Raw genomic sequence first — 24,568 nt, 5'->3', positions numbered from 1 at the left:
TGCTTGAAACTTAATTCGGCTCCTTCTGATGACTTGCATGCATACGCAAGAAATCTGCTTCATTTCTGCATCTCACCTTCTCAACTCTTAATAATAAGTCCCAACGGCGAGCAATACCTTCCATGGGTGAGATCAAAACAAACTTGTGCACTTATGTACAACGGCCAAAGAAGCCGGTTGGGGTTTATACGAGGAATTTGATGTTGGTCGTTTTGTGTTGGTGTTGTTAGATCATCGCTGATCGTTGGACATGAAGCATCGTTAAACTTGTTTTCGCTCATCAATGTTTTTTAGTCTCAACTTGTACTTGTAAAAACTTTTGGTTTTTCTCTTTTGTTTTGTACAATGTACACTGCACGTTCGTAGTTATTTTCGTCTTTGTGCTTGTTTCCGTTTGTTGAATGGACAATTAAAAATGTACCATTGATTTTTGTGTTTGTTTGTTTAAAGACAACTGTGTTATCGTGGCATGCAAACTATTTTCTCGTGGTGTAGGATTTAGTGCTCTGTTGGGTAGGTGATTCTTGCCGCAGGTGAAAAGTTACATTTCACGTCAGGTAATGATCAAATATTTTGTAAATTCTTTCTCGCCCACTGTGTTAACCATAGTAAAATTTGAGCTTAAAAGATAATGTCAATACTTATCACACTAGGGTTATATGTTAACAGCTAATTGCTTTTAAAAAATGTTATCATGTGAGACAGACATAAGTGACATAGGTGTTTTGTGCCTAAAAAATGCCTATCACTGGATCGTTCTCATTTCTCTCGCCCTTTAAGCATTATGATAAAGATAACACTAAGAGCTAAACAGATATGATTGATTTTTCCTGTTTGCTTTAAGATGATTTTTATGTAATTTTATTTCATACTCACGTCATACTCAACTGAATATGTATTCTTGAGTTGAGAAATACATAGAAATTTCATATCTCAATTAAATCTGAATCTCGTCCTAGAGGCAATTGGATACATATATAAACGATCGGTTTTTCTCCCCTGAAAGTGATGCCATTGTATTTTTACCTGGACCGTAGATTTCATGCCCAAACCCAGCACACTCATGAATACTCAATTTGTGAATAAAACGTCACCAATTTGTAAATCTTGACATTTCTATTTCACTTGATTGGTTAAAAAATCATGCCAAATTCGCAAGGAATCCAGTCCCAATAAATCCTTGATATTGCACAAAAGTGCAGGTGAGCACAATTAGTGAACATGCCATCTTACTCTTCGTATTAAGCCTGACAATCATCACCATAACGCCTTTGAAGACATAACCACTACTTGTCCGCATGTACACGACTTTATATGCAAAACCTTGTAATTTGCACAATTGCATTTGTCCATAAAATGAAATAAGTCCGGTAAATTTCCCTCCACGGTCATTAATGATGTCAAAGTTGAGCTCAAGTAAAATATGCAAAAGGATGTCCACCGTTGACAGTTATTTAACTGCTTACATGTTCACAACTCTCGCCGCTTTTTTAGGACATACTGCATACTCCTTGCCATGAATCTAAAATTCAAGACCAGAAACAGAAAGCAAAATTTATTGTCCATCCAGAATCACGAAGTAAAATTTAAATGTTGAAATGGGATTGTGCCAGGGAACGATAACACGCCGCGTGGGCTACTTTAATCAGTAGTCAGTTTATTAGCACAACATGCCAAGTGTATTAATAAATATTAATTACATATTCCGTACAAAGTACTCACGCGATTTAAACTCTATTTCCAACCAGTATTTCTTAATGTGCTTAATCTATCTTGATTTAAATTCTGTAATGTATTTACTTACTTCACCTCCAGTCATGGTAAGATAAGCAAATATGACACAGATCCTGGTTTACATTATTGGATGCACCCCACCCCAGTATGTCTCTTACTAATAAAGCTGTAATAATGCCTTAAATGAATTACTCTTGACTTGCACCTGGACACGAGTGGATGGAATGCGATGGATGGAGTACCTGGATGGATGGCCAAGGGATATGAATCCCACGGCTTGTCCTGCCACATAACATAATGAATGGAATTAAGCAAATATCTTGTTTCATATTTCCAAGTCTTGCCTCAATTTGGGCACTTCTTCAGCATCCAACAAGGAGGAGGCATACATTTATAAATATGGAACATCTGCATCTGCCTCAGTCTGGCATAAACTACCATGACTTCCTATTAACATGCACCAACCATCGCACAATAATCTAATGAAATGTTATGATCCTTGTTGAAGTGAGGGTTGACTTTTTTTAAATCCGAAGCACACCACATTCCATATTTATCGTCGTGCGGTTGGAATTGTGGGGGATGTGATGCCAAGCGAGATGACCACCACGCTTGCTTTTGACATTTTTAATAAGTGTTTGGCTCACTCCATGTTCAGACTGCTGGGATCATTACATTTATTAACATCTGATCCGTGGAGCAATTAATAATTAGTACTTTGCCTGTCACCCAAACGTTAGTCTGCTTGGTGCTGCTCCTACCGATGGACACACACTTTGAGATTTATACATTATATATATTTTTATATGGGCATATAGCTGTTAATGGGGGAGGGATCTTTTATCCTTTCTGTGATACGGGTGTAGTAGCAAATAGTAGTTCGTTGTGTTGCAATTGACGATAAAATCTCAAGAATAGTTATTATTGCAGTTATTTAGATAGGAGTTTGAGTGCATTTTAGCACATTATAAATGCAGTACCCCCGTGTTGGCGGACTCTGTGTGACGGACCACACTTAATAATTCAATGTTTGTGTAATTTCAGACATTATTATTAAAATAAATTATAGCGTAGAGTAATTTTTTGTCGCATTAAAGGATGGCCGGCATAAGCAACTGGTGCATGCGTCTACCCAACCCGAATAGAACACCATAAATGTCAACAATTCCTTTTAACAAAAGAAGTCACAACAGATTTAGTATTAAAGCGCAGTTTACTAATTAAGTCAGTGTCCGCGTCCATCCCCTCTCTCTCTCTTTCATCTCTGAGTCACTCAGTTTTTTTAACAGAAGTAGAATAACGCAATAAAAATATAACGCAAACGTGTTCAGGCAGATGCATGCATACCTGGCTGATAACTTCAATAACAGTCGTTCGTCAGTTGTACATCGACCGTATTTCCGCGATGAACCGTTGTCAATGTACCCTGCAGTTGCACATTGCTGTGACAAGTGGCCAATTTGAGAGTGTGTGTAACTTTGTTGCGATTGTCCACAGATTTAGAATGGGAATGAAGGAATTGTTGATTGCATTGAGTAAAGAGGGGACCCCTGATGCTTATGTCCTTATTCTTACCTTATCTCCTAATTGGCAATCATAATTGAGCTCGTAGATCAACCAGCTAGTGCTACATACGTGAATGTACAATAACAACGCAACTTTTGAAACTCTGAGGTCCAAACTGAATTCCAAATTTCACTGCCTTAAAAGGGAATCCCCTCTCACCCCACGTAACTAAGGACTGCATACACATACTCACAAACACAACACAATGGACGACTGATCTCTGTGCATGTGGATGAGAGAAAGAGACCTGAATGCAAACATAAAAAATTGATGCCAATAAGTGCATCCGAGTATTTCTTATTGCATTGCGTGGACAGCCTGTGAAGTGGAAATGGAAAGAAGAAAAAAGTTTATGAACATGTTCTAAAACTCTGCATGTTTCAATCGGTTGTTAACAAATCAAAAATTTTTTTTGGTGGAAATTTTATTTGAGAAATAATCTCCATTGTACAAAAATTGCATTTGGCATGATGCGCAGGGACGGTGACAGGGTAAAATTCGGGTAGGCGCATGTATTCATAGTAGCGCGTCGCATAGTGTCAATTTTAATTTCAAAACATTGTTGGCAAGTGACAAGACAATGTAAAAACAAGGCACGATTTTATTTGCAATTCATCGACGGCTCTGAGCTTTGCTGAATATTACGTAACGCACTATTTTAATTAATCTCATGTTTACCGTGATATGCAGTGAATGCAACACACATGCAACGACCACTTTTCTTAATCTTTTCCTATAGTTCAAAAGTCCTTAAAAGTGTTCAAATTCAGTCCTTTTACAGCGATGCCATTAATGACGTGCAAGATGGTTGTGGGATTGTAGACAATGAAAATGGAATTTTATTGGCACTATTTATTATCTAATTTGTGTGCAGGGACATGTCACTTGTCTAATTCATATTTTCTTTAATGTCCCTTATTCACTGCAGTTTTGTTAAGCCATACTTAGCCAGTTTTGTTAAGCTCAATTTATAGGCTTTCTACTACTTAGCGTAGTGAATAAAATACTAGCCGAACTGCAATTAATGAGGCATTAAAGTAATGTGTTATTTATTTTCCTATGGGCTATACGCATATACGAACGTATACCTTCATTCTTGGTAGACTTGAGACACTGAAATACAACAAGGGCACACATGCCCAGAATGTGTATTAGTAATAACGGCTACGTGGTGGAAAGTTGGTCGTTTTGTGGCCTTAGCAAAAGTGCGAAATGCATCTGACTGCAAGAAAATAGTGCAATTCATGCAGTATGAGATCAATGATCAATTCTTCATTTGTCTTCATTGACTCAATCTCAATTATGGTCAATTGATTGAGACATATAAGCGATAATAAAAGTTGCGTTCTATGCACTTATTCAGCCCTCTGACTTTAAACACTTGGTCTCGTTTTGTTGTCTTTGTCAACCTCTCTCTCTCTCTCTGGCTGACTGTATCAAATTCAATTCACAATGATTATTATTATACAGTCGATTTATGGCCTTCGTTCATTATTCTATTTTTGCAATTTATTTGTTTGGACATTTAGAATCAATACTACGGTTCCGTTTGGTTTGTCAATCAGTGACATACAGTATGGAAAATGGCAATGATAGCGCAATCACGCATTAAATAGATTGTGAAAATGTTAAATATCTATTCAAAATCATTGCGTATTACGCTTATCGTGCACCCCGCAAGTTTTGATATGTTAAAAAATGGTTTTCAAATCTTCAATATACACTTATGTACGTATCTACAAACTTGTGATATCCTTCCGACAGTAACATCCTCCGAAGCCAATAACTTATTTAGGTTGCAATTTGTATTGCTATTTACGATTTGCTCCAATAAAGCTGTATATGAACTGCAAACATGGGTTTCTATCTATATATTTGATGAATGTGACTGCAACCTGACGTAAGAGTTCTTATTGTTGTTTGTATAAAAAAGTAACGTATTTACTACCATATTGTCCGGGTTATTCTTTCTATGTGTACATTTATGGAGTTGATTGTTTGACACCACATCATACTATCAAATTTGTATGCGTTCAATAATACCTGAATGATCGCGGCAGAAAGACATTCGAATGGACACTTCGATATGGAATTAAAATATGCAATTTGTGTTTGTAATTGACGAGGTGCATTGAAGTTTTTATTGCTGAATTGTGAAGCTGCTCTTCAATAATATAAATCGAACTTACGGTTTTGCTACATTTAGTAATTATATTACATCATAATCGCATAGGTACATTTTTATCATCTGCATGACTGAAAAATTTATAGCAGAATGGATCAATTTGCAAAAATGTCAAACCGTTAAGCTGGAGCGTTGTTCGCCATCAAGATTTCTTTCAAATCCGCTGAATCTTCGTTTAGTTGGCGCAGCAGTGCTACAACAAGGTCCTGAACTCTTAACTGATCTATAAATGATTAAAATAAAGTTCATTAGCTGGCAACTAAAATGTTACATAAATATAATATTAATGTTAATCTCACCTTTATATAACTTCAAAGCGTCTGAAATTTATTCAATGTTATATTACGAAGTATTGGGACGAAGACTACATAAAGTTATAGTTTCATGTAATTTTCATACCTTTGAACTCTCCATCGGGCAAAGCTGCGATATCAGCCAGTTTATCCGCCCCCGTCTTTGTAGAAAATTTCAGGATATAGTCGTCATTTTGCCGATTGTTGATTACTTTTAGTAAAATTAATAATCAATTTTAATTTACATAAATATAAATTAGTGCAGCTAAATTTCTTAGGCTTACATTTAATTGTATCCAACATTTTTTGTGTCGATTTCCTTATCTTCTTTCCAACCTGACGGATTGATATTGTTGGCGAAACTGGATAGTACGTCGAAATTTACAATACCTAATTTTATGGATTATCTAAAGTAGATTGATGGTTTGTTTATTTCACATTTCTCACCAAGAACGCTATTCGCCAGTTTAGCAGATTCCACCAACAGGTTGTTAGATGACATGTCGTAAATATCTTCTTCCTCTTCTTCCTTTTATACAAAATAGCAGAAAAATATAAATTTGCGACTGCTTGATCGGAAATATTTCACTGGAGTGACATTAGAGTCAGATTCTTTTCATTCTCAGAAGGTTTAGTAGACGCCACACAAAAATTTAAATCATTACGCTTCATTTACATTGTCCACATTCATAATTATATTAACATAGTCATAAAACTTACAAGCAATCTTGGGTCAATAATATTCCAGAACTGCAAGGATACCTCATCTCGTTCAGTTGCCTTGGTCAAGCACATTATGAATTTAAGCGATATGCAAAATGATTGACGAGTCAAATTTTATTCAATTTGAATGAATGATCGTAACCGTCCAGCCGTTGGAAGCTAACTAAAGACTAGTGTATATATGTCTTCATAAGAATTTGGTAAATGTGAAGAAAATGAAAAACAGGTAACCCAAACAAGAAATGTATTTATAAACTTGACCCTTCACTTCTCAAAAAACATCCACGAATCCAGCATCACCCTGGTCAGTAAACTAACAGGTAGATTCATTACAGGACTTATTCCACAGATATTTACCATTAAAGGAATCCATCATTCAGATTCACACTTGCCATACATGTGACAAAAACCAGGAAAAGTAATCCCAATTCACACACAACGCCAATAAGAAAATGCAAAATGTTTACTGAACACACAATTTCCAAGCGTCTGCAACGTTTATGTAAATCGCCTACACAATATCTACGAATTAATCTTGAGCAGATTAAAGATTACATAAAAGAAAAAAAATCATTCAATAATAATCTACACCTCGAGTTATTTACTTGTATGGCCGCAATGCAACACCTCCTCCGAGTCATATCATCCAACCCCATCATTACCAGGTACTCAAAAAAGTCACACTAACAACGCACATACATTGTCAAGATAACGATCTAAATATAGAATATCTATGGATCAATTTAATGCTTTGTGCGGCCCTTATGCACATACATACACATTGCTAGCGATCGAGATATAAAAATAAATTAGAGGTTTAATTAGTCAACCTACGCTCTCAAAAACAAAGGTGAATACTGCCTATTAAGAAAAATATCATCTTCGTGACTGCCAAACGCCCAATTCCTCTTCTTGGTTCTAAGTCATATGTAAGTAGACGAGACAGACGAGACATCGTTCACTCGAAGTAGGTGTAAATCAATAATAAATCCAAGCAGTAATTGAACTGATCCTGATTGTTCTTCTGCTCTATATTATTATTATGCTGTCCATGTTATTTGTGCGTAGGTGGTGGTCACGTTATTCCGTCGTCAATCACAATCAATGCAGTTTGAAAGATTGGTGGACCACAGAGACACAGCAATACCAACGCGATGGTGGTGGTAACCCACACACAGGATTTGGTAGATATGCACGTCTGTAAATATGTTGGGAAGCCTTATTTGACCAACAACGCACAGGTTCAAATAGGACAATTTGCAACAAAATTTGCAAACAATGAAATAAAAGGGAGGTCTATATTTAGAATTAGCACATAATTTGTGTTCTCCATCGAGTCCAATTTCTTGTCTTGCCAACATTATGCATGGACACGAAGGAGCATACGGCACAAACACAACAAAGTTTGACGGAAATGCATATTGCAAACTGTATTCTTCGAAGGCATGTAGGATGTGAGGTGCGATGCGCAATTAATTTATGACATCATCCTTTTCTTCATGGATTGAAGGTGGTCACAAATTGTAATATATGCAATTCCAGCATGCATATCTGCATTAACAAGAAAAATGGGGAGAAAAATGGACTGTGGAACCAATAGATTAACATTTTATACTACATTTAATGTCTGGGTTGTAAAACAATACGTTGAATTTAGAAGGAAAACAAAACTGCCTAAATTTATGTTGTTCGTTTTAGTAACTTGCGAAGTTTACATGAATAATGTTCGAATAGTCGCTGTTATTACTTTCATACCTTATTAAATTAAATTTTTAAAACTAAATAGAAAAAGGTCAATGGTTCCTATAAAGCCAATCTTAAGGTTTATTTTTTATTGTAAGCAGATACATATTTTATTAATTTACCACGCCTCGAATCTTGAGACGAGAGCCTCTAAATTAATTCAGACTTCATACCGAGCTGGACTCCAGTTTATGAAATGGTAGGTCATAAGGTGCACACGGCATGCAAGATTTTTAAACTTTAGACTATGGACAAACTCTAGAAACCATCTGTACTATGACCTTTAAACTCGCATGCATTCATATTCCCGGTCAATTAAATCCACCATTTTGAGTCATTTTTTATTCATTAATCCAACTTTTAAAAGATGAATTGCAATATTGATTTGTTTAGTGTTGCTGGTGTTTAGTGCTGTTTGTTTAATATGGTTTACATACACACACATATGTAGAAATACTACGCGTAGAAATGATGCACCATCATGCAGTCCGCAGTATGCAGTGCTTGGTGAGGTAGTAGTCATGATGGTATGAAGCATTCATTTTTAAGCATTTTTACTGTATATGCAATCAAGCTTGGAAAATATCGCTTGGAAATCAGAATCAGATGAACTTTCAACGATTCAAGATTTCCTTTTAAGGACATGGACTCAAATTACTGTTCTTGCAGCCGATCCTTTTTTCTCAGCGAAACTTTAATTTATGTCGTTCATGTCCATCCACGTCGATACTCTTTGGTTTGGTCTGGTCCACTTTGACTTATCTCTTCTACATGACTGGTCATCATCATCAACAACAGCATTTATTAGTGCATCCATGCTCCGACTACATAATAATCATAGTGAAACTTGACGGCACAAGGCAAAACAAAAGCAGTGGGAGCAGAAGGTGCCATTTATTTATGGGCTGTTTGAGTTTTATGATTTAAATGCATCCGAGTACGTATCCCTTTGACTACTGTGTGTGAAACCTCGGACTGCAGACAAGAGTAATATTTTTACATAAAATTGTACTCAGTCATCTCAAAATTACAATGGCTTCATATGCGAGGAATTTGATAAGTACAAAATTAGAGCATTGTCTAACCCTGAAATTTCGGATATGGAAACTAAACTGTAACTTTCACTGTTTCTCGCAATCGCTATTCCGCTGCTGTGTATGTATGTACCTCTTATTCTTCTACGAAGTACTCGTACATTCACACAAGTTGGACTTCAATTTAATGCCATATAATTTTATTCCATAATATTATTCCAACTGTCCATGTTCTAAATCCATCAATCATTCTGTCGCGTCAGTCATCCTGCCTCACACACTGGCCATTAAACAACTAATAAAGCTGCAATAAAAAGAGAATGCGCATGAGACAGATTCCAAGCAAGAAAAACTCGTGATTTGCATTGGTGACTTTTGTTACTACATAAATTTGGTCAAACTGCAGAAGCTGACAATGAAAGTGAGTGTTAGTTGGTACCGGTGCCAAAAATGCATTTTCCAAGCCAAAAAATTAACACTCACCACCACGAATGAGTAGATAAATGTGTACAAGCAAGTAAGGCGAGCATGCTAGGGGCGCATTTCAGAAAATTAAATATTAGTTTATGCCGTAACAAGAACTCTTATTTTTTGTCTTGTAGAAAAAAAATATTGCTTTTGTAGCTAAACCGACTCTCAATGTTTTACCTCCCAACCAGAGAATTGAACATGATAAGTATATATTCATGAAATGACAAACAGGAGCAGGGAAACCATCCTCCAACCGAACGACCGGCCCCAAGTACGTATGCATTTCAATGGATTCTGATCATAATAATGTCTGCCAGATATCCTTGTAAAGAATGGTTGGCTTTGTCCGATGGAGGAGAGTTGAATCTCCGTTGGCGTTCATTTCGAGCCATAAAATTGTCGCTTTTGAGCTGCGTTATGAATGGCTGTGTGAACACGAATTATGAATCCGACCAAACGATACCAAACAAACGAGCCACCTCTTCTCCTTCTTCATTGTTTTGTCCTTTGTTCTTGACTGCATTTCATTATAACATGTTTACTCTTTAGCGTGGAATGTGTAATGTGATGTGACGTTGTATTATGTTTTCTCCCTCCTCCTCCTCCTCATATCATTTTCTTGGTCTCTCATGTGCACAACTGGCGAATATTAAATTAACATTGCTCTGCCCAACTCCAAACAAAATTCTACTGATGTGCACTTCTTACTTCGACGTTGTTGTAAACCAAATTCATGGAACGGACAGCCTACATTATATTGCAAACTAACTCATCTAAGAGTCATCTGAGAAGTTGAAAACCAACCCATATCCAATCTTTTTTCGTTTAATGTGTCTCGTGAAGAAAAAACCAAAATCATAAAATCTGCACAGACAAACATAAGAATACATAATCATAGAGTCCAAGGGCCGACCAAACTGAGTAAAGGCCGATTAAACAACAACCGCAGACAATTGACAACAGACAATGAGAAAGCAATTCAAATTGTAATTATCAACAACTGCAGAATGGGCTTGTCTCATTGATCTTGATGACCTTAGCAAGTAATCTGTCTGTACATGATGAATAGCGCAAGACTATGACTGATTGTTCAGATTGTTGCAGTGGTGAACTTGCTTTTGCGTCATTTTCTTCTCTTCGTCATTGCTCATTGGATAAATTGGTCATTGAAGGTACTAAAATCTGGTTCTGAATGCGTTTTTAATATTTTAACAGTTCATATTGTGAGAGTTATTTTATACTCGTTATGTTTTCCTGCGTTCAACATGCTTTCCATATATTGTATCAAATTTAAGGGAATTTAAGAATTATGTAAAGCTCTATTAATGTGGCCACTGATCTCGTTTTCTGATTGAATGTGGAAAATTGTTAACTGAATCAGCTCAGGTTATCAATCCGCAATCAATCACTGGCGCAACAACTCATTTGTAAGCCACAGGGTAACAACAATAACGCGATTTGCACCTTGTTTCAAACTGCGTCAAACAGAAGCACTCAGAACGATTAACCATTTTCACATTGTTTTTGTACTCGATTGTATTTGGTTTGTTTATCGTCCTTATATAACAATCTGTCTCATTTATGATGGAATTGGAGATTTTGAAGTTTCAACGTTCAACTGAGGATTTGCTGTACTCGGCAAGAATACCGCTATTCTCGACCAGTAATTATAAAAATAGAATGGACTTCTTTCTTAATGTCATTCAATATCGTATTAAGATCCACCAGGCAGGCAGGCAGGCACGTTGTTGTTGTTGCTCAACATGCCAAGGGTCGATGGTCATCATGTTTATTTATTATTATTATTATGACTTATTATTATTTATGATGAAAATTTCACATGACATTAATAACATCTCTTGCATGCATGCATCATGTTCCTCATCATGAGTGTGCATTATGAGAAGAAACTTATTATAAAATTCCGATATCAAACTGATACCCATTGTCTGCTGTGCAAAGTTCACTGCGAGTCAACTGCAAAAAGAAGTTTACGTTTAACAGTTTCATCTCCTCTCTCCAAGCGGCATGGATGATATGCACAAATGGATTTCAAAAGACGTCAGATAAAGATTAGCATCGTCCGTTCTGCAAAAATTCAATTTGGCTTTGGCAGATACCATTGTGTGCAGATTTGGCTAAGTTTAAAATACTTAGTACGAGTACGACTGTTTTAGCAATGAAGCAATTAATTGTCCCACTTTGGACTTTGTCGGTGACAATTCAATTCCTTTCACTTTGGTTTGATTCAGCACCTGCTACCACTTGGGCCTCTTGATGCCTTGTCTTTGATGCTATTCGCTAGAGAAGCTATATAGAAATAGAGTCATGCTGAGATTATTATTGATCGTAAAAAACTAAAACCCAGAGTTAGATAACATCTAATTTGCTACTATTTTTCTGTACTACTCCACATTTCTAAACCATCGTGTGTAGTAACATTCCAACTTAAAATGTCGGCTTTTTTCCTTAATTTCAAATAAAATGTTGACAAAGAATTGCAAACATTTTTCTCTGATGCAGGAGTCCTGTGCATACGACCACAATTCGTCTCTCCCATTATTGAATGACATGCCTTCTTGGAATTTCACCAGAACGTAGCAGCCACAATTGATTGTAAGTTTCCAGGCAGCTTGTGACTGTGATGGCTTCTCTCATGGAGACGGAGGACAAGGTTCACGTCGTAAGTATGATGGGGGATGCTGGATTCGGATCCGACGGGGCGAATGAAGACAATCGGGAAGAAGAAGCTCTGAGGGAAATGGTAAGTCGCAATTTTATGGCGTTTGCATTTTTTTCAAATTCATTTTTCAGCCATTACGGACAGAGAGGAGAATGCACAATGGAAATATGTAGCACAGGGAATCTGGTTGGATGACAAAAAGTCGCCCAACTTCTGTCATCACCGGGGATGAAAAATGGGCATTTCTGTCAGAAAAGGGGACACAATTTTAATAAAACTTATTTCTGTATGTACAGTTTACTTGTAATGCATTCACATATGTTTGTCTGATATTAATGATATTTTATTGCTCGAGATGATGATTCCCGAAAAAAACTAACTATGCTGTTACATTTGCGTACAATCTTTTTCTCCCCGTTTTTAGACATGAGAGCCTTCATTGTACAGCTTCCGGCACCTGTGCGTAATTTAGGACTTTAGGCTGAGAAAAAATAAGGGATTCAACGCTTTCAAGAAATGAATTAATAAAAGTCGAGTTTTTTTTACTCGCTACATTTCATAGTATTGCTTTTTTTCTTGGAGAGAAACTTTTTTGAGGCATTGTGCAACCTTTCTACAAAGAAAGTTATTAATTTTTCCGGTAAACTCGTACATTATCAAGGCAGGCCCGACTTGCAAGAAGAAGAAGCAATTGCTTCAGCTGGATTGACAATGAAATCAAATGAAATGGTTGTTGGTGACCTTTCTCATTTTGGTAAAAAGACAGAGTAGTTGAACCGTCGGTAGGCAAACTTTTCGTAAACTGCTTCAGTTTTCGACTTGAATGAGCAAGAGTGGAATTGAGTAAAAACTGTACAAACTTTCACCAAGAGAAAGTTTCAAATATAGTAAAAAAGTGAGTAGATTTGTTCTTGGATTGTGAGAGGAGGGGGACAGAAATGGTCTGTTCATGAGCCATGTGGCTGTTGACAATGCAGACGGAGAGAGAAAAACAGTCGTCGTCAGTTATACCTTAAAGTTGATTTGGTCATGAGACAAAAATATCTCACAAAGCAAATCGGTGAGCCCGATTTGAGAAGGAGAATCACACAGGATTTCCCCATAAGGAATATCTGCATACATTGAAAATTTGTCGCAACTGCCCCGCGACAGAGATATCTACTAACTTAAAGTTAAAGTTGAACTTAAAAGTGTGGTTATCTTAAGCAGTTTTAGGCCCTCAATGACTTAATGTTTATGCTTATTTGCCACACTGCGGAGGGAATCAGTTTACCAACTTAAGTATGCATTTAATTATTTTAGTACTCATGTTACAAAAATATTATGTTTACAAATGTATTAATAACTGGCCGTGCACCTGTAACTGCATAATAATGAACCAGAGTCCAGCAAAAGTTGAAGTATGTAGTAGTCATAATTATGCGTCTAAATTTGTACTCGCCTCTGGATTCTTTATTATTATTGCAACAAGATTCTTTCTGCTGATATGCAGAAAGGGAATCACGTGTTCAGGCCGAATAGGAGAGAGAGAGAGAGATCAGGGTACGTTTGTAGCAAATTAAAAAAATCTTTTATTGCTCATGCAAATCCAAACAGCATTTGTGAAGTGACAGTGACATGGACATCATACGAGATGGATTTGGACATGACAAGATTCCATTTTTAGAGTGGAATCCTCTCGCCTATTGTCATATATGTTTTTAAAAGACGTTTGACGTGCGACCAAACGGCTTTGCTGGGTTTGCTTCGTCTACACGACAGACAGCCGGCAGTTCAGTTCAACTAACTTCACAGTTCAGTCAATCCCCTCATAAAATTATGCATGTACTTGTTTCAGGATTAATAGTGAGGCAATAAAATGAAATTAATGACGATACGCATTTGTAGTGAGGATATCATCTCTCCATATTTCTCTAATAATTAACCATTTACTTCTTTATCTTGAAAAATCAATGGTTTGTATGACGAACTGTTTGACATCTCATTAATATAAGTAACAAGTTGCTTATGAGACAGGTTTATAAAGTGACTTGCTCTCCTCAAAGACACACCGAGTTAAGCAGACTCGTCCCGAAAACAATGGCGCACGGATTATGAACCGAGAGTGGACAAACTTTCAAAAAATACGAGTTTTAATGAGTAGCTGTTCTACCTCAACATTGTTCTCGTTGAGTGACTGACTGACTGCCGTCATCTTAGTTTTGCGACTCAATATTGACCATGCCTGTTGCAATGCCTATAAACAGAAAACGTGATGAAGATTAAAATACACAGAATGGGCAAAAAACAATATATTTTTTCACTTTTGGCAATGATTCTCATCATTTGGAAAAACTAAATTCCTTGCCCGTACAAAACCTGTCCGTGTTACATTGAAGTCGAATCACTGCAAGAAATATGTTTGCATAGAGAACCCATTGAATATTTTTTCCAAGTTAAATCTAACTATCCTAAATTGGCAATTTATAAAGAGATGCAAAGAGTGATGTTTGCATTGGCTGATAGGAATTAGAACATTTCGCCCACAAGGATTCAACATATCCTTAATTGTTTCTTTATTGTGGGAAATAAAAAATAATTGGGCACGAAGATGACCAAAATTAGGCTTCAATATAAACCTCTGGAGGCGCCTCTAAATACCTGATTTAGCAATTGAATGAATTTTTAAATGAAAAGTGTGACACATGAAGTTTGGCAGCAGGAGGAAATTAATACAACACTAATTTTGCGTAGGTCGGATGAAAACGAGCCATTATCAAATTTGCATGTGAATTTTTTCTTAATTTATGTAGAATCTAACTAAAATGTGCTAAAAGTTTGCAAATATAAACACTGTATAAAATTGGAAACGGTAATAAGTAGTTAAAGATTGCATAACTCAAAGATAATAATAATATCGGTACAACGCACATATTTGATTTATCCGAAAATAGTGAAATATATATTTAGTTACCACTTACAAATATTGGCGTGTGGTAGAATATGTAAGTGTGGAAATACGTATGCTAAGCTGTCTGCAAATAAGTAGCACAAAAGGATGACGTGAATAATGTTCTGATCCCGAAGCATGAAAAGTTGGTCTGATCTGATCCAAGTGCGAGGCTTTGCGACTCCGAATAAGGAGTGTGAATAATAAGGTGCAAAATATCTGTATGTGGGTATCAAGTATCAGCTCGAGTTATTTCACGCCAGGCCATTTGAACAAATAACCCAAACACAAACCCCATATTGTCAGGAAGGGCATGAGTAGGAATAAATTGGCCAGGTTGGCTGGTTCGGGTTGATGTGTGGATTTTGGAACTTCCAAATTGGAGCACATTAATGTCAATAAACTTCAAATTGAACTTTGAGCAATGAAAACCTCCAAATTCGGGTTCGGAATATTTATTCTAATTTAGTGAAGCCCTTCTGTTATATTTTCATAAAATTCCATACGAAAACATTCGTTGAATTATGAGGAATTCGATCAGAAATACAATTACTTAATTTTAATTTTAGTTTCCGAGTTTTTCTCCAATCCAATCATATTTACCAAAATTATCGTTAAAATTAACAAATTTAAAGTTTTCATCGGTAGCACAACCTAAGTTCAATGGCTTCTATGCACATGCTGTAAATTGAATGAACTTGCTAAATCATGGAAGCCATATGCTGAATTTCATTAATTTTACTGGAAGCATGACTCACAACGTAGCACGAGTGAATATCTTATTGCTGCGAATATGGATATCCGTGTAGGTTTTGGAACTTGTTAGGAACATTGAAAAATAAATCTTTTCTTAAATCTTCTCAAATCTTGTTTTTAAACATTTATGAGTTTTAAGGATTTTATGGTCCTTATAAAGTGACGCGTTATTGTCAACACAACTTCATCCTCTTTGCTTTTTATACCCTCGTAACTTTCTATATTTATGTGCGTTACATTACGCGCATCAGTGCAATTGCCATTATTGGTGGAAACCATCATTTGCTAGGAGTTTAAATTATCAGAATTTACTTACTCGTTGATATAAAAACATGTGCATAAAAACGTAAAAAAATGTCATGCCCAACTATTGATCTTGATGTAATGACACTCGCATTTGGCTCGTTTGTTCTGTAAAAATTCGAGTAAAAGTTTTTATTAGAACCAATTGTGGGTTGAACCACACGTGCGTACATGAACCCTCCTACGTTGTAAAATGGTAAATTAAAATCAGAGAGATACGAGCATAACTTTCACACCGAGAAGAATTCGATAAGATCTCAAGTTATCATGTCCATTTTAAAATCCTACTTTTGAACTATATAGCACTCGATACACGTGAGTTATGTTATACACGCGAATGTACACTGTTATACACGTGAATTATGTTGAGCATAAGAAATGGAAAACAAAAATGCGAATCACATTATTTTACGTATGAAATAAATCATGCAAGACTGCTCCTGTAATCCCACTTTATCTCATTTCAGTGGCAACAGTGTGAAGATCCCGAAGAGAAGCGTCAACTTCGCACCCGAATGTATAAGCTTCGTGAGGACCGAATTCGTGATTTTTACGTTGGACGAGATGGTCAAGAAATTCTGGAAAGCATTTTGAGAACGGATAATGTTTCTTCCAGAGGCTGTGGTGAAGACGATAATGCGAATCTCCAAGAAAATCGCTCCGTCACATCCGTAGCTTCAATGGTAGTGACCTCATCAGAAATTCAATCAGGTCATGAGCTAACTCCGGTGACAGTCACGAAATCCGCTGCTACCGTCATGAAGCAAGTGAGCAAACAGGGTGTCACTACGACCACCACCACCTCCTCCAAAAAGACCATGAAGACCAACTCATCATCGTCTGAGAGTGACACCAAGGAAGAAACGAAACAGGTTAAGAATCGAGGCACTGGGAAAGACAGGTCGCCTTCTTTGCAATTGAAAGAGATCAAGGAACAGAAAAATCAGCATAAACCGTTGTTGTCAAATCGTCGCACAGTCCGGAGAAAGAGTTCCGCCGGGGAAAATGAGATTATGGCTGGAAATATTGGGAGAATTCATCCCAAGCAAACCTCCACTGTGACTTATGTCTTGAGTAACAAAGTTACAAACAATCAAGGCAAAGTGGTCGCGGGGAGTAACAACATCCGGAATGGGGTGGATGCAATCGGAGATAGAACGAATAAAGGCAGGAGAGACAGCCGAGTTTCTAAACGGGGAGAACAGGGGAATTCCACCACCACCACGATTACTGCAAGAAATAATCATGATAATAATGCTATCAGCAGCACTACGAATGCATCATCGTCCATTACAACCAAGACAACAATTGGTGGTTCGACAAGGGTGAGTGGGGATGGGCGCAAAGTGAACAATAGCATGATTGAAACCACAACCATCACCAACATGAGATCGACAAAGTCATCAACAATGACAACAGTAAAAAACGTCTCATCTTCCACCACCATTGGGCGAATTGGGTTCTCATCAACGGCCAGAAAAATTGACGGGGCTGAGTCGTTCGAGAAGAGCTCAACGGGTCATAAATCGCGTCGCCAAGTAATGTCGTCCAGTCTTGCCAATGAGTCCATTCCTCTGGGCTCTGTCCACATCGAGGAACTTATGGAGACGCCTGGAAAAGATGAAGTAAAAGTGCAACGGGGAGCAACCAGAGCCAAGAAATCTTCAGAGAAAAATGTAAAGGAATCTACCACTAAATACCAAAGGAAGTCGAGTTCGAACGCAGATGGCGAACCCATAAATCGGAATTTGAGTAGTAGCGGTGGGGGTGGGGGTGGCCAACAAGTGACCAAATCGGAGATGACCAAGGCTAATGCTACGACTACCACCACTAATACTTCATCGGCGAGAACGTGCTCCAAAGGATCTGCCACCCTCAATATTCATGGGAGCAGTAGCACCACTGCTACTGGCAGCAGTGGGGACAGATCCACTGGGCAAGACAGAGGGAATAAAGTCGTGAATAAATCACGAGAGAGTAGTCCGAAGCGAAGTGGCAGTTCTTACAAGGGAAATAGTACGAGAGGCACTAAAGCAACTTTGAAAACTGGTGAAAGTTTGGAAACTCCTGTAATAAAAGTTGATAGAGAAGGAGAAGAGAGCAGTGTGGGATATGGTGATGGAGAGTCCGTGGGATCCAAGAGCTTGAAAAAGGATAACAATAAGACAGAGGAGTCAATCATAAGGGAATTGGATATTTTGGACAACTACTTGTCACAAAGGAGCATTTCCATTGATGAAGCCTCTGCTAAAGAGAGTGAAAAAGTGGACAGGACCATCACAACCACAACCACAATGGAGCTTGGTCGTAGCAAACCAGTTGGCGGTGAAAATCTGGCCGGAAAATCGGATGTCATGGAAGTCGGGATAGAACCACCCTTCACGAGGACCGAGTATAAGTACAACTGCCCGGGTGAGGAGGATCATCATCGCCACCACAAAGATCATCATCACGAAGACAGTTCCGCTGATCGGAATACCAATGAGTTGAGAGAGCCTCAATCAGCCAGAAATCGCGACCATGATACAAAGTTAAACTCAAGTATTGAAGATCAAATTATTGTAGATGTCGTCGAAACAAGTTTGACTCCATCCACTCGGGTGCCAAGCAATAAGGGGAAGTCGAGATCGTCATCGAAACCTGCTACTCTAAAGGCTAATTTGTCAACTAATAGTGCCACGTCCAAGACAAACATTAAATCGTCATCTGCAGGTATTGAACCACTAATGCCGGCTAAAAAAGTTGACCCAACTTTCCTCCAAATCGGCAGCAGACAATCCTCTTCAACCCAAATGCAGATCAAACAGCAGAAAAACGAGACCGAAATACTCAACCGTCCCAGCCGAAAGGAGCAGCCAAAACTGACTGGAACCAAAAATACTAGTACCTTTATTTCCCTCGAGGAGAAAGTTAAAAGTAAACCGGAACCTAATCCTCGAGCTTTGAAAAAATCATTCGATGGCGGCGATGATGATGATGAGACTGTTGAAGGTTCCGTTGTAAAGATGAATAGTAAAGTTATCCGTCGAGATAACGTGGATGATAATAATGAAGACGATAACGATGACCCATTAAGACCTCAAACCATGAAGCAGGGCCATGATCACCCAGGTGCAGTACTTAAGGCCAAGAGTCTTTTTGAAACTAAAGCTCAAGAAGCCGCCATGGATCGGGCATCCGCCGACTTCGACATGGATAAGGGCATCACACAAAGCGCCAAAGTGTCCAAAAAAGCCGCACTGTTTGAAGCCAGGTCCAGAGGTGAGCGGATAAGTGTTAGCTCAGAGTCTTCAGTTGCCACTTCTTCTGCCCCTGATGAGAAAGGAGGGACGAGGGTGACTCAACCTGTTAATCAGACCGAGCTCACTACCACCAGCAGCACCATATTATCCAACACTGACAACGAGAACGCAAACAAGCTTGAGAGTCCAAAGAAGGTCAGCTCCACGCTAATGGCCACATCCACCTCCATTGCTCCGACATTAAAGAGAGAAAAATCCATTCTCACTGCAGCCTCCAAAGAAATCAAAGATCAAGACTCGTCCACGGCTACTACGGTCCGCTCCATAAAAAGGAAAACATCTAAAGAAACCTCCACATCAAGGGGATCTACCACCAACACCGCATCCGCTTACACAACAAGACGTAAATCCTCCGAGGTGAAATTCGATACGAATGAGAACACCGCAAAAACGGAGCAAACAAGGTCATCCAACAAATCGGCAGCAAAACTATATCAGCAAAGACGCGACAGTGGGAAAAGTGAGACTGACGAAGAACAAAAGACGACGAACCGTCATCCCCGGAGAAAAAGCACGGAGAATGGGAGAGAGAGCCAGAAGAAAGAGCTCCAGAGTTGTGTCACCACAACAAGTAGCACCACTTGCAATAGGAGAAGGGCATCTCAAGACAAGAAGGTTTCACCCGAACCACAACCAGCAGCCCATCTCCAGAAAAGAGACGACGAGAGCAAAAGAAATGAAAATCGGAGACCCTCTTTCCCGTCACACTCGACAAGAAAAAACTCTCTCCAAGAGGCAGCCAATTGCACCATCCCCACCACGACGGGTTCTGCTCTACTTTCTCGATCCGATAAATTGGAGCAAGATGAAAATAAGCGTGTAGAAAGCAGTGGGAATACGTTAACAATGACATCAACATCAGTCCAAATAAATTCAAACAGAATGACAACAACTGAGCTGAATGCCGTGATGGAGATTGAGGACATTGAGGAATTGACTCGACTGCTCGAGAAGGCTACAGACTATGATGAAAGGAGCAAAATCCGGGGTAGAATTCGGGGTCTGAAGAGGAAGGCTGCCCTGGTGAAGAGACCCTCAGCCGAGAATGAGACGACGGAAGGCGAAACTCTCTCAAAACGAGCAGCAAGTGCTTTCACCACCAATATTTCGAGCACGAGTGAAAGTGTGAGCATTATGAATGCCAAGAATAAGGCCATGTCTTCCACAACCACCACTTCGACTACTACAACCAATACCACTTGTGGAAATGGGAGAAAAAAGTCGAATGAGAGGAGGCGATCATCGGGGGAAATTCCAAGCAATAAAGTTACCACGAGAAAGAAGTCGTCTGAATTAATTGGGAGGGAGAACAGTTCTGATGACAATAATAAGAATGCATCCGACGTTGTTGAGGTGAAAAAAACTCTCAAGGCAAACGTTGTCAAGTCTGCTAATGACGAACGGAAAGTACGAAATCGTAACAAGTCGTCGTCCCCATCACCACCGCCTCAATCACAACTGAAACCACACGCTGTGACTCCGCAAACAATAGAAACTACACTAATTGACTCCTCCGTACCCACAACAACATCGACTACAATGGGAGGAGGGGGAGAACGTCGGCTTTCATGGGAAACGCAACAACTTCTCAGCACCAGAAAATACTCGCGAGATTCGCCTCGTCAGGGGGAGGATGAGAAAAAAGTATCCAAAGTTATCGATGATGTCACTCCGACTCCTCCCAACATAAAATCCGGTCTAACGAAAGAGAAAGTGGAACCGACTCCAGAGGAGAAGACACTTGGACCAGCTCCTACGCTTGAGGAAAAGCCTACGAGACCATTCACGGAAGAAAAGACTCCGAAACCCTTGATAAAAAAGCCTTCTCGAGACAAAACCTCTCCACCACGTGTCGTTTCTTCCTTAATTGAGTCTGTTGCAGCATCGACAACTATGCAAAAATCACGCGAGATGACCAAAGCCGAAAAGTATGAGGCTGACATTTTGAGTCGACCGAGTGTATTTTGTCAACGCAGACAAGAACAACAGGAATCGCAAAACACTGCGACAAAACAGGAACAAGTTACCACTACCACCACGACTTCTTTTAAGTCCAAGGCACTGAAAACTGGGGAGACTTCTTTGACTTCAGCTCAAAAATCATCATCATGGAATCAAGAAATTAAAGTCACAAAAGAGGCGAGCCCTGAACCACCCACCACTAAAAGTACTTCTCGAAAAAAATCTGCTGACGACTCCCAAGACAAAGTGGTCAAGGTCACAAGAAAGTCCTCCAAGGATGAAATCAAGGAGAAAAGTCCACCACCACCGACACGTGTCCCACAGCGAAGTTCTCCGGCCAAATATACCAGAAAAGGGAGCTCTAAAGAGTTTAAAGTAGTGGAAAAACTCTCCAGCAATGAGTCGGCTAAACTGGGTGAGAAAATTGAAATGATATCAAAAATTCCAACAACCCCAGCCCCAACATCATCATCTCCACCAGCATCTAAAAAGGGTGGTGCGACAACAAAAGATGACCAAAAGTCTGAAGATGACAAGCACAAGTCTGACACGGAAATTAATTTCAATCAAACGCAACAATCGCAATCTTCTTCACCACCCACGACCAAACACCCAAAATCTCAATCTGAACAGCCAGCACCACCACCAGCAGCAACAACCTCATCACTAGCAGATCGAAATAAAAAGACTGTGAAAACTGATACCCCCGTGAAGAAGAATGAGAAGAAGAGTAGTGCCCCGTTAATGGATTCTTCTAATTCAACTTCAACGACAGGATCAACAATTACGAAATTTAACTTATCAACTAAATCCTCCTCTTCAGGCACCACAACCAACGACACTGCGAGAGATTCGCATTCCAAAGGGACAGAGTCAGTGACTTCCAGCTATGGTGTGGGGCCCACAGATGATGATGGGACGCCACTCTTTGGTCTTAAAGCATTACGAAAAATTAAGCAGGTTCAGGAACAAATTACTACCAGCACCACTTCTTCAGCCGCATCGACTGAGAGCACAGAGAAAGCAGGTTTGTCGAAGGAGGACGCGTACACGAGCACCAAACAGAGTTTGAGGGCCAGTGAGAATTTTGGACTGAAAGCGTTGAAGAAAGGGTCCATAGCGAGCAAGGGCTTGTTGTTGGCGGAGGATGAGGATGAAGAGGACACGAAGAAGACACAGCAACAGAAGAAGAAAAATAAAATCCCAGAGTCATCAGTTCCAGAGGGTTCCACACGACAGACTAAATCAGAATTTTTATCGTCCACCACGACGAGCACAATCAGATTACAATCTTCTTCCTCACCACCAGCCACAACTGAGACGGAGACGGCAGAACAAAGGGGTGCAAATCTGGACAGAGGCAACTCTCCCAAATCTATATTGAAAAAAACTTCATCTTTTACGAGTCAAATTGGAACAAGTGGTGAGGGAAATGGTGGTGGTGGCGGTGTCGTAAAGTCCAAGACCGCTGAGGACGATGATGATGGCAACAATTTTGATGAAATTGAGAGTGGAACCATTAATAGTGTAAAAGTGGGCGAGGATGAGACAACGGATGAATTTAGGAGATTGACCACCACTTCTTCCACTACTTCCAATATCACCCACTCTCACAGTCTTGGGAGTGATGGTGGCATGGAAGATTCGTCATGGCGTAGAAAGTCGGCAACACCATCTCCAGATCCAATGAATGCCTCCTCTGCAACCAATGCAACCACTTCTGGTTTACTCTCACTCTCCCGAGGAAAAGTTGGTCGTTCCTCCGTAAAGGAAATGTCCAAACGGTTTCTACAGACTTCTGAAAGTGGAGAAACTTTGTCAAATTGTCAAACTCAACAAAATCTGAATGAGGGTGATGTCGTCGACCATAAACCAGTGTTTATTAGGGGAAGCAGTCCATCCCGGATTCCTTCTCCCGTTAAGCCATCAACCACCACCACAACCATTACGACGACTACCAAAAGCAGCGTCGAAGTCAGTGGAGGAGATCCAGACGGAAATATTAAGATTGAAGTTAATCGAGGAGATCCTGATCACGAGGAGGTGTCATACTACTCACCCAGTGATTCAGACGGTGGGGGCAGTGGTATCATCCGTATCACACGCACGGTGACCACGACCAGTGGCATTGGAGGTGGTGGAGGTGGTCGAAGTTTCCTCAATGATTCCAGCCCCATCCAGAACCTTTCCGACGTAATTGAACGAATGCGAGGTGAAGAAGGCCAGAGGAAATATACGGAGGATTTTAGCGAGGATGCTGAAGAAGGCGATTGCGAGAAAGGCAAAGACTCGGCCGAGAGCGGGTTGAATCTTCTCAATAAATTCATCGGGGCTCAAATCATTATGAAATCAGTGGAACCCATGCTTCTTTCCAAGAAGGTAGGTCAGGTCACAATGAGGTTTTATAGTCCGCTTCTTCTTCTTCTTGGCTCGACCAACCAAAATCTGGCAAATTTATTATTTGTCTTGAACTCCAAAATCCACTCGAATTATTTCTCACCACGAGCAAAATATCTACTTGTATGAAAAGCAAATAGTGTGGCGTTGTAAAAAATGTAGAAATTTATTGCCCACATGCAAATCTTCTCTAATTTATGTACCACTGCTACTTCTAAACACAATGAAAGTGTCCAAGCAAAAGTGTGGAAATTGAGATTTTATTTTCATCGTAAATAATTGAAAAAGCGTCTCATTTTGCACTTTTAAATGAGTTTTTATATCCATCAATCTCATGCCCCAACAATATTACGCGAACACAGAATGCATGCAGGAGGTTGTTACTTAGGTAGTAAGACACGAAGGGTGCGTGGGTGGAGGTTTGTCGAGAGGCTGCTTTTGCTGAGGCGCTGCGTCATGCATAATCCCAATTGCTCAAGCATTTAGT

The 24,568-nt window shown here is 39.2% G+C and overlaps 2 protein-coding genes across 7 annotated transcripts in view; one reads left to right on the top strand and one right to left on the bottom strand.

Annotated features, from left to right (window-relative positions):
• The first annotated feature begins 241 nt into the window (after positions 1–241).
• Positions 242–24,568, top strand: part of LOC110850937 (serine-rich adhesin for platelets) — a 45,499-nt gene continuing 21,172 nt past the window's right edge. For all 6 annotated transcript variants that reach the window (XR_004835128.1, XM_035852803.1, XM_035852802.1 and 3 more), the window contains exons 1-3: positions 242–557; positions 12,273–12,513; positions 16,888–24,063. Coding sequence is in view for 5 of the 6 variants with exons in the window: in XM_035852803.1 (XP_035708696.1) it covers positions 12,394–12,513; positions 16,888–24,063 (7,296 nt within the window). In the remaining variant the exon portion in view is untranslated. The remainder of the gene's footprint in view (positions 558–12,272; positions 12,514–16,887; positions 24,064–24,568) is intronic.
• Positions 5,411–6,668, bottom strand: LOC110850938. Its single transcript, XM_022098546.2, has 6 exons — positions 6,499–6,668; positions 6,226–6,307; positions 6,063–6,140; positions 5,885–5,989; positions 5,785–5,805; positions 5,411–5,708 (listed from the first exon to the last, which is right to left on the bottom strand). Exons 1-6 carry the CDS (start codon positions 6,571–6,573, stop codon positions 5,605–5,607), a joined length of 465 nt encoding a protein of 154 aa, XP_021954238.1. The 5' UTR covers positions 6,574–6,668; the 3' UTR covers positions 5,411–5,604.

The sequence above is a fragment of the Folsomia candida genome, unplaced genomic scaffold (genome assembly GCF_002217175.1).
Source record: "Folsomia candida strain VU population unplaced genomic scaffold, ASM221717v1 Fcan01_Sc006, whole genome shotgun sequence".
Classification (NCBI taxonomy): Eukaryota; Metazoa; Arthropoda; class Collembola; order Entomobryomorpha; family Isotomidae; genus Folsomia; species Folsomia candida.
Note: the sequence above shows the minus strand (reverse complement) of the source record. Positions and strands in the feature narration are given on the sequence as shown.

Bases quoted from the DNA above. Each gene is read 5' to 3' on its own strand.
- LOC110850938 (XM_022098546.2), bottom strand. From the start codon at position 6,573: ATGTGCTTGACCAAGGCAACTGAACGAGATGAGGTATCCTTGCAGTTC. The intron at 5,990-6,062 runs GTAAGCCTAAGA...TTTTACTAAAAG, and splicing joins AATGTTGGATACAATTAAAT to TAATCAACAATCGGCAAAAT. The intron at 5,709-5,784 runs GTGAGATTAACA...AATCATTTATAG, and splicing joins CGCTTTGAAGTTATATAAAG to ATCAGTTAAGAGTTCAGGAC.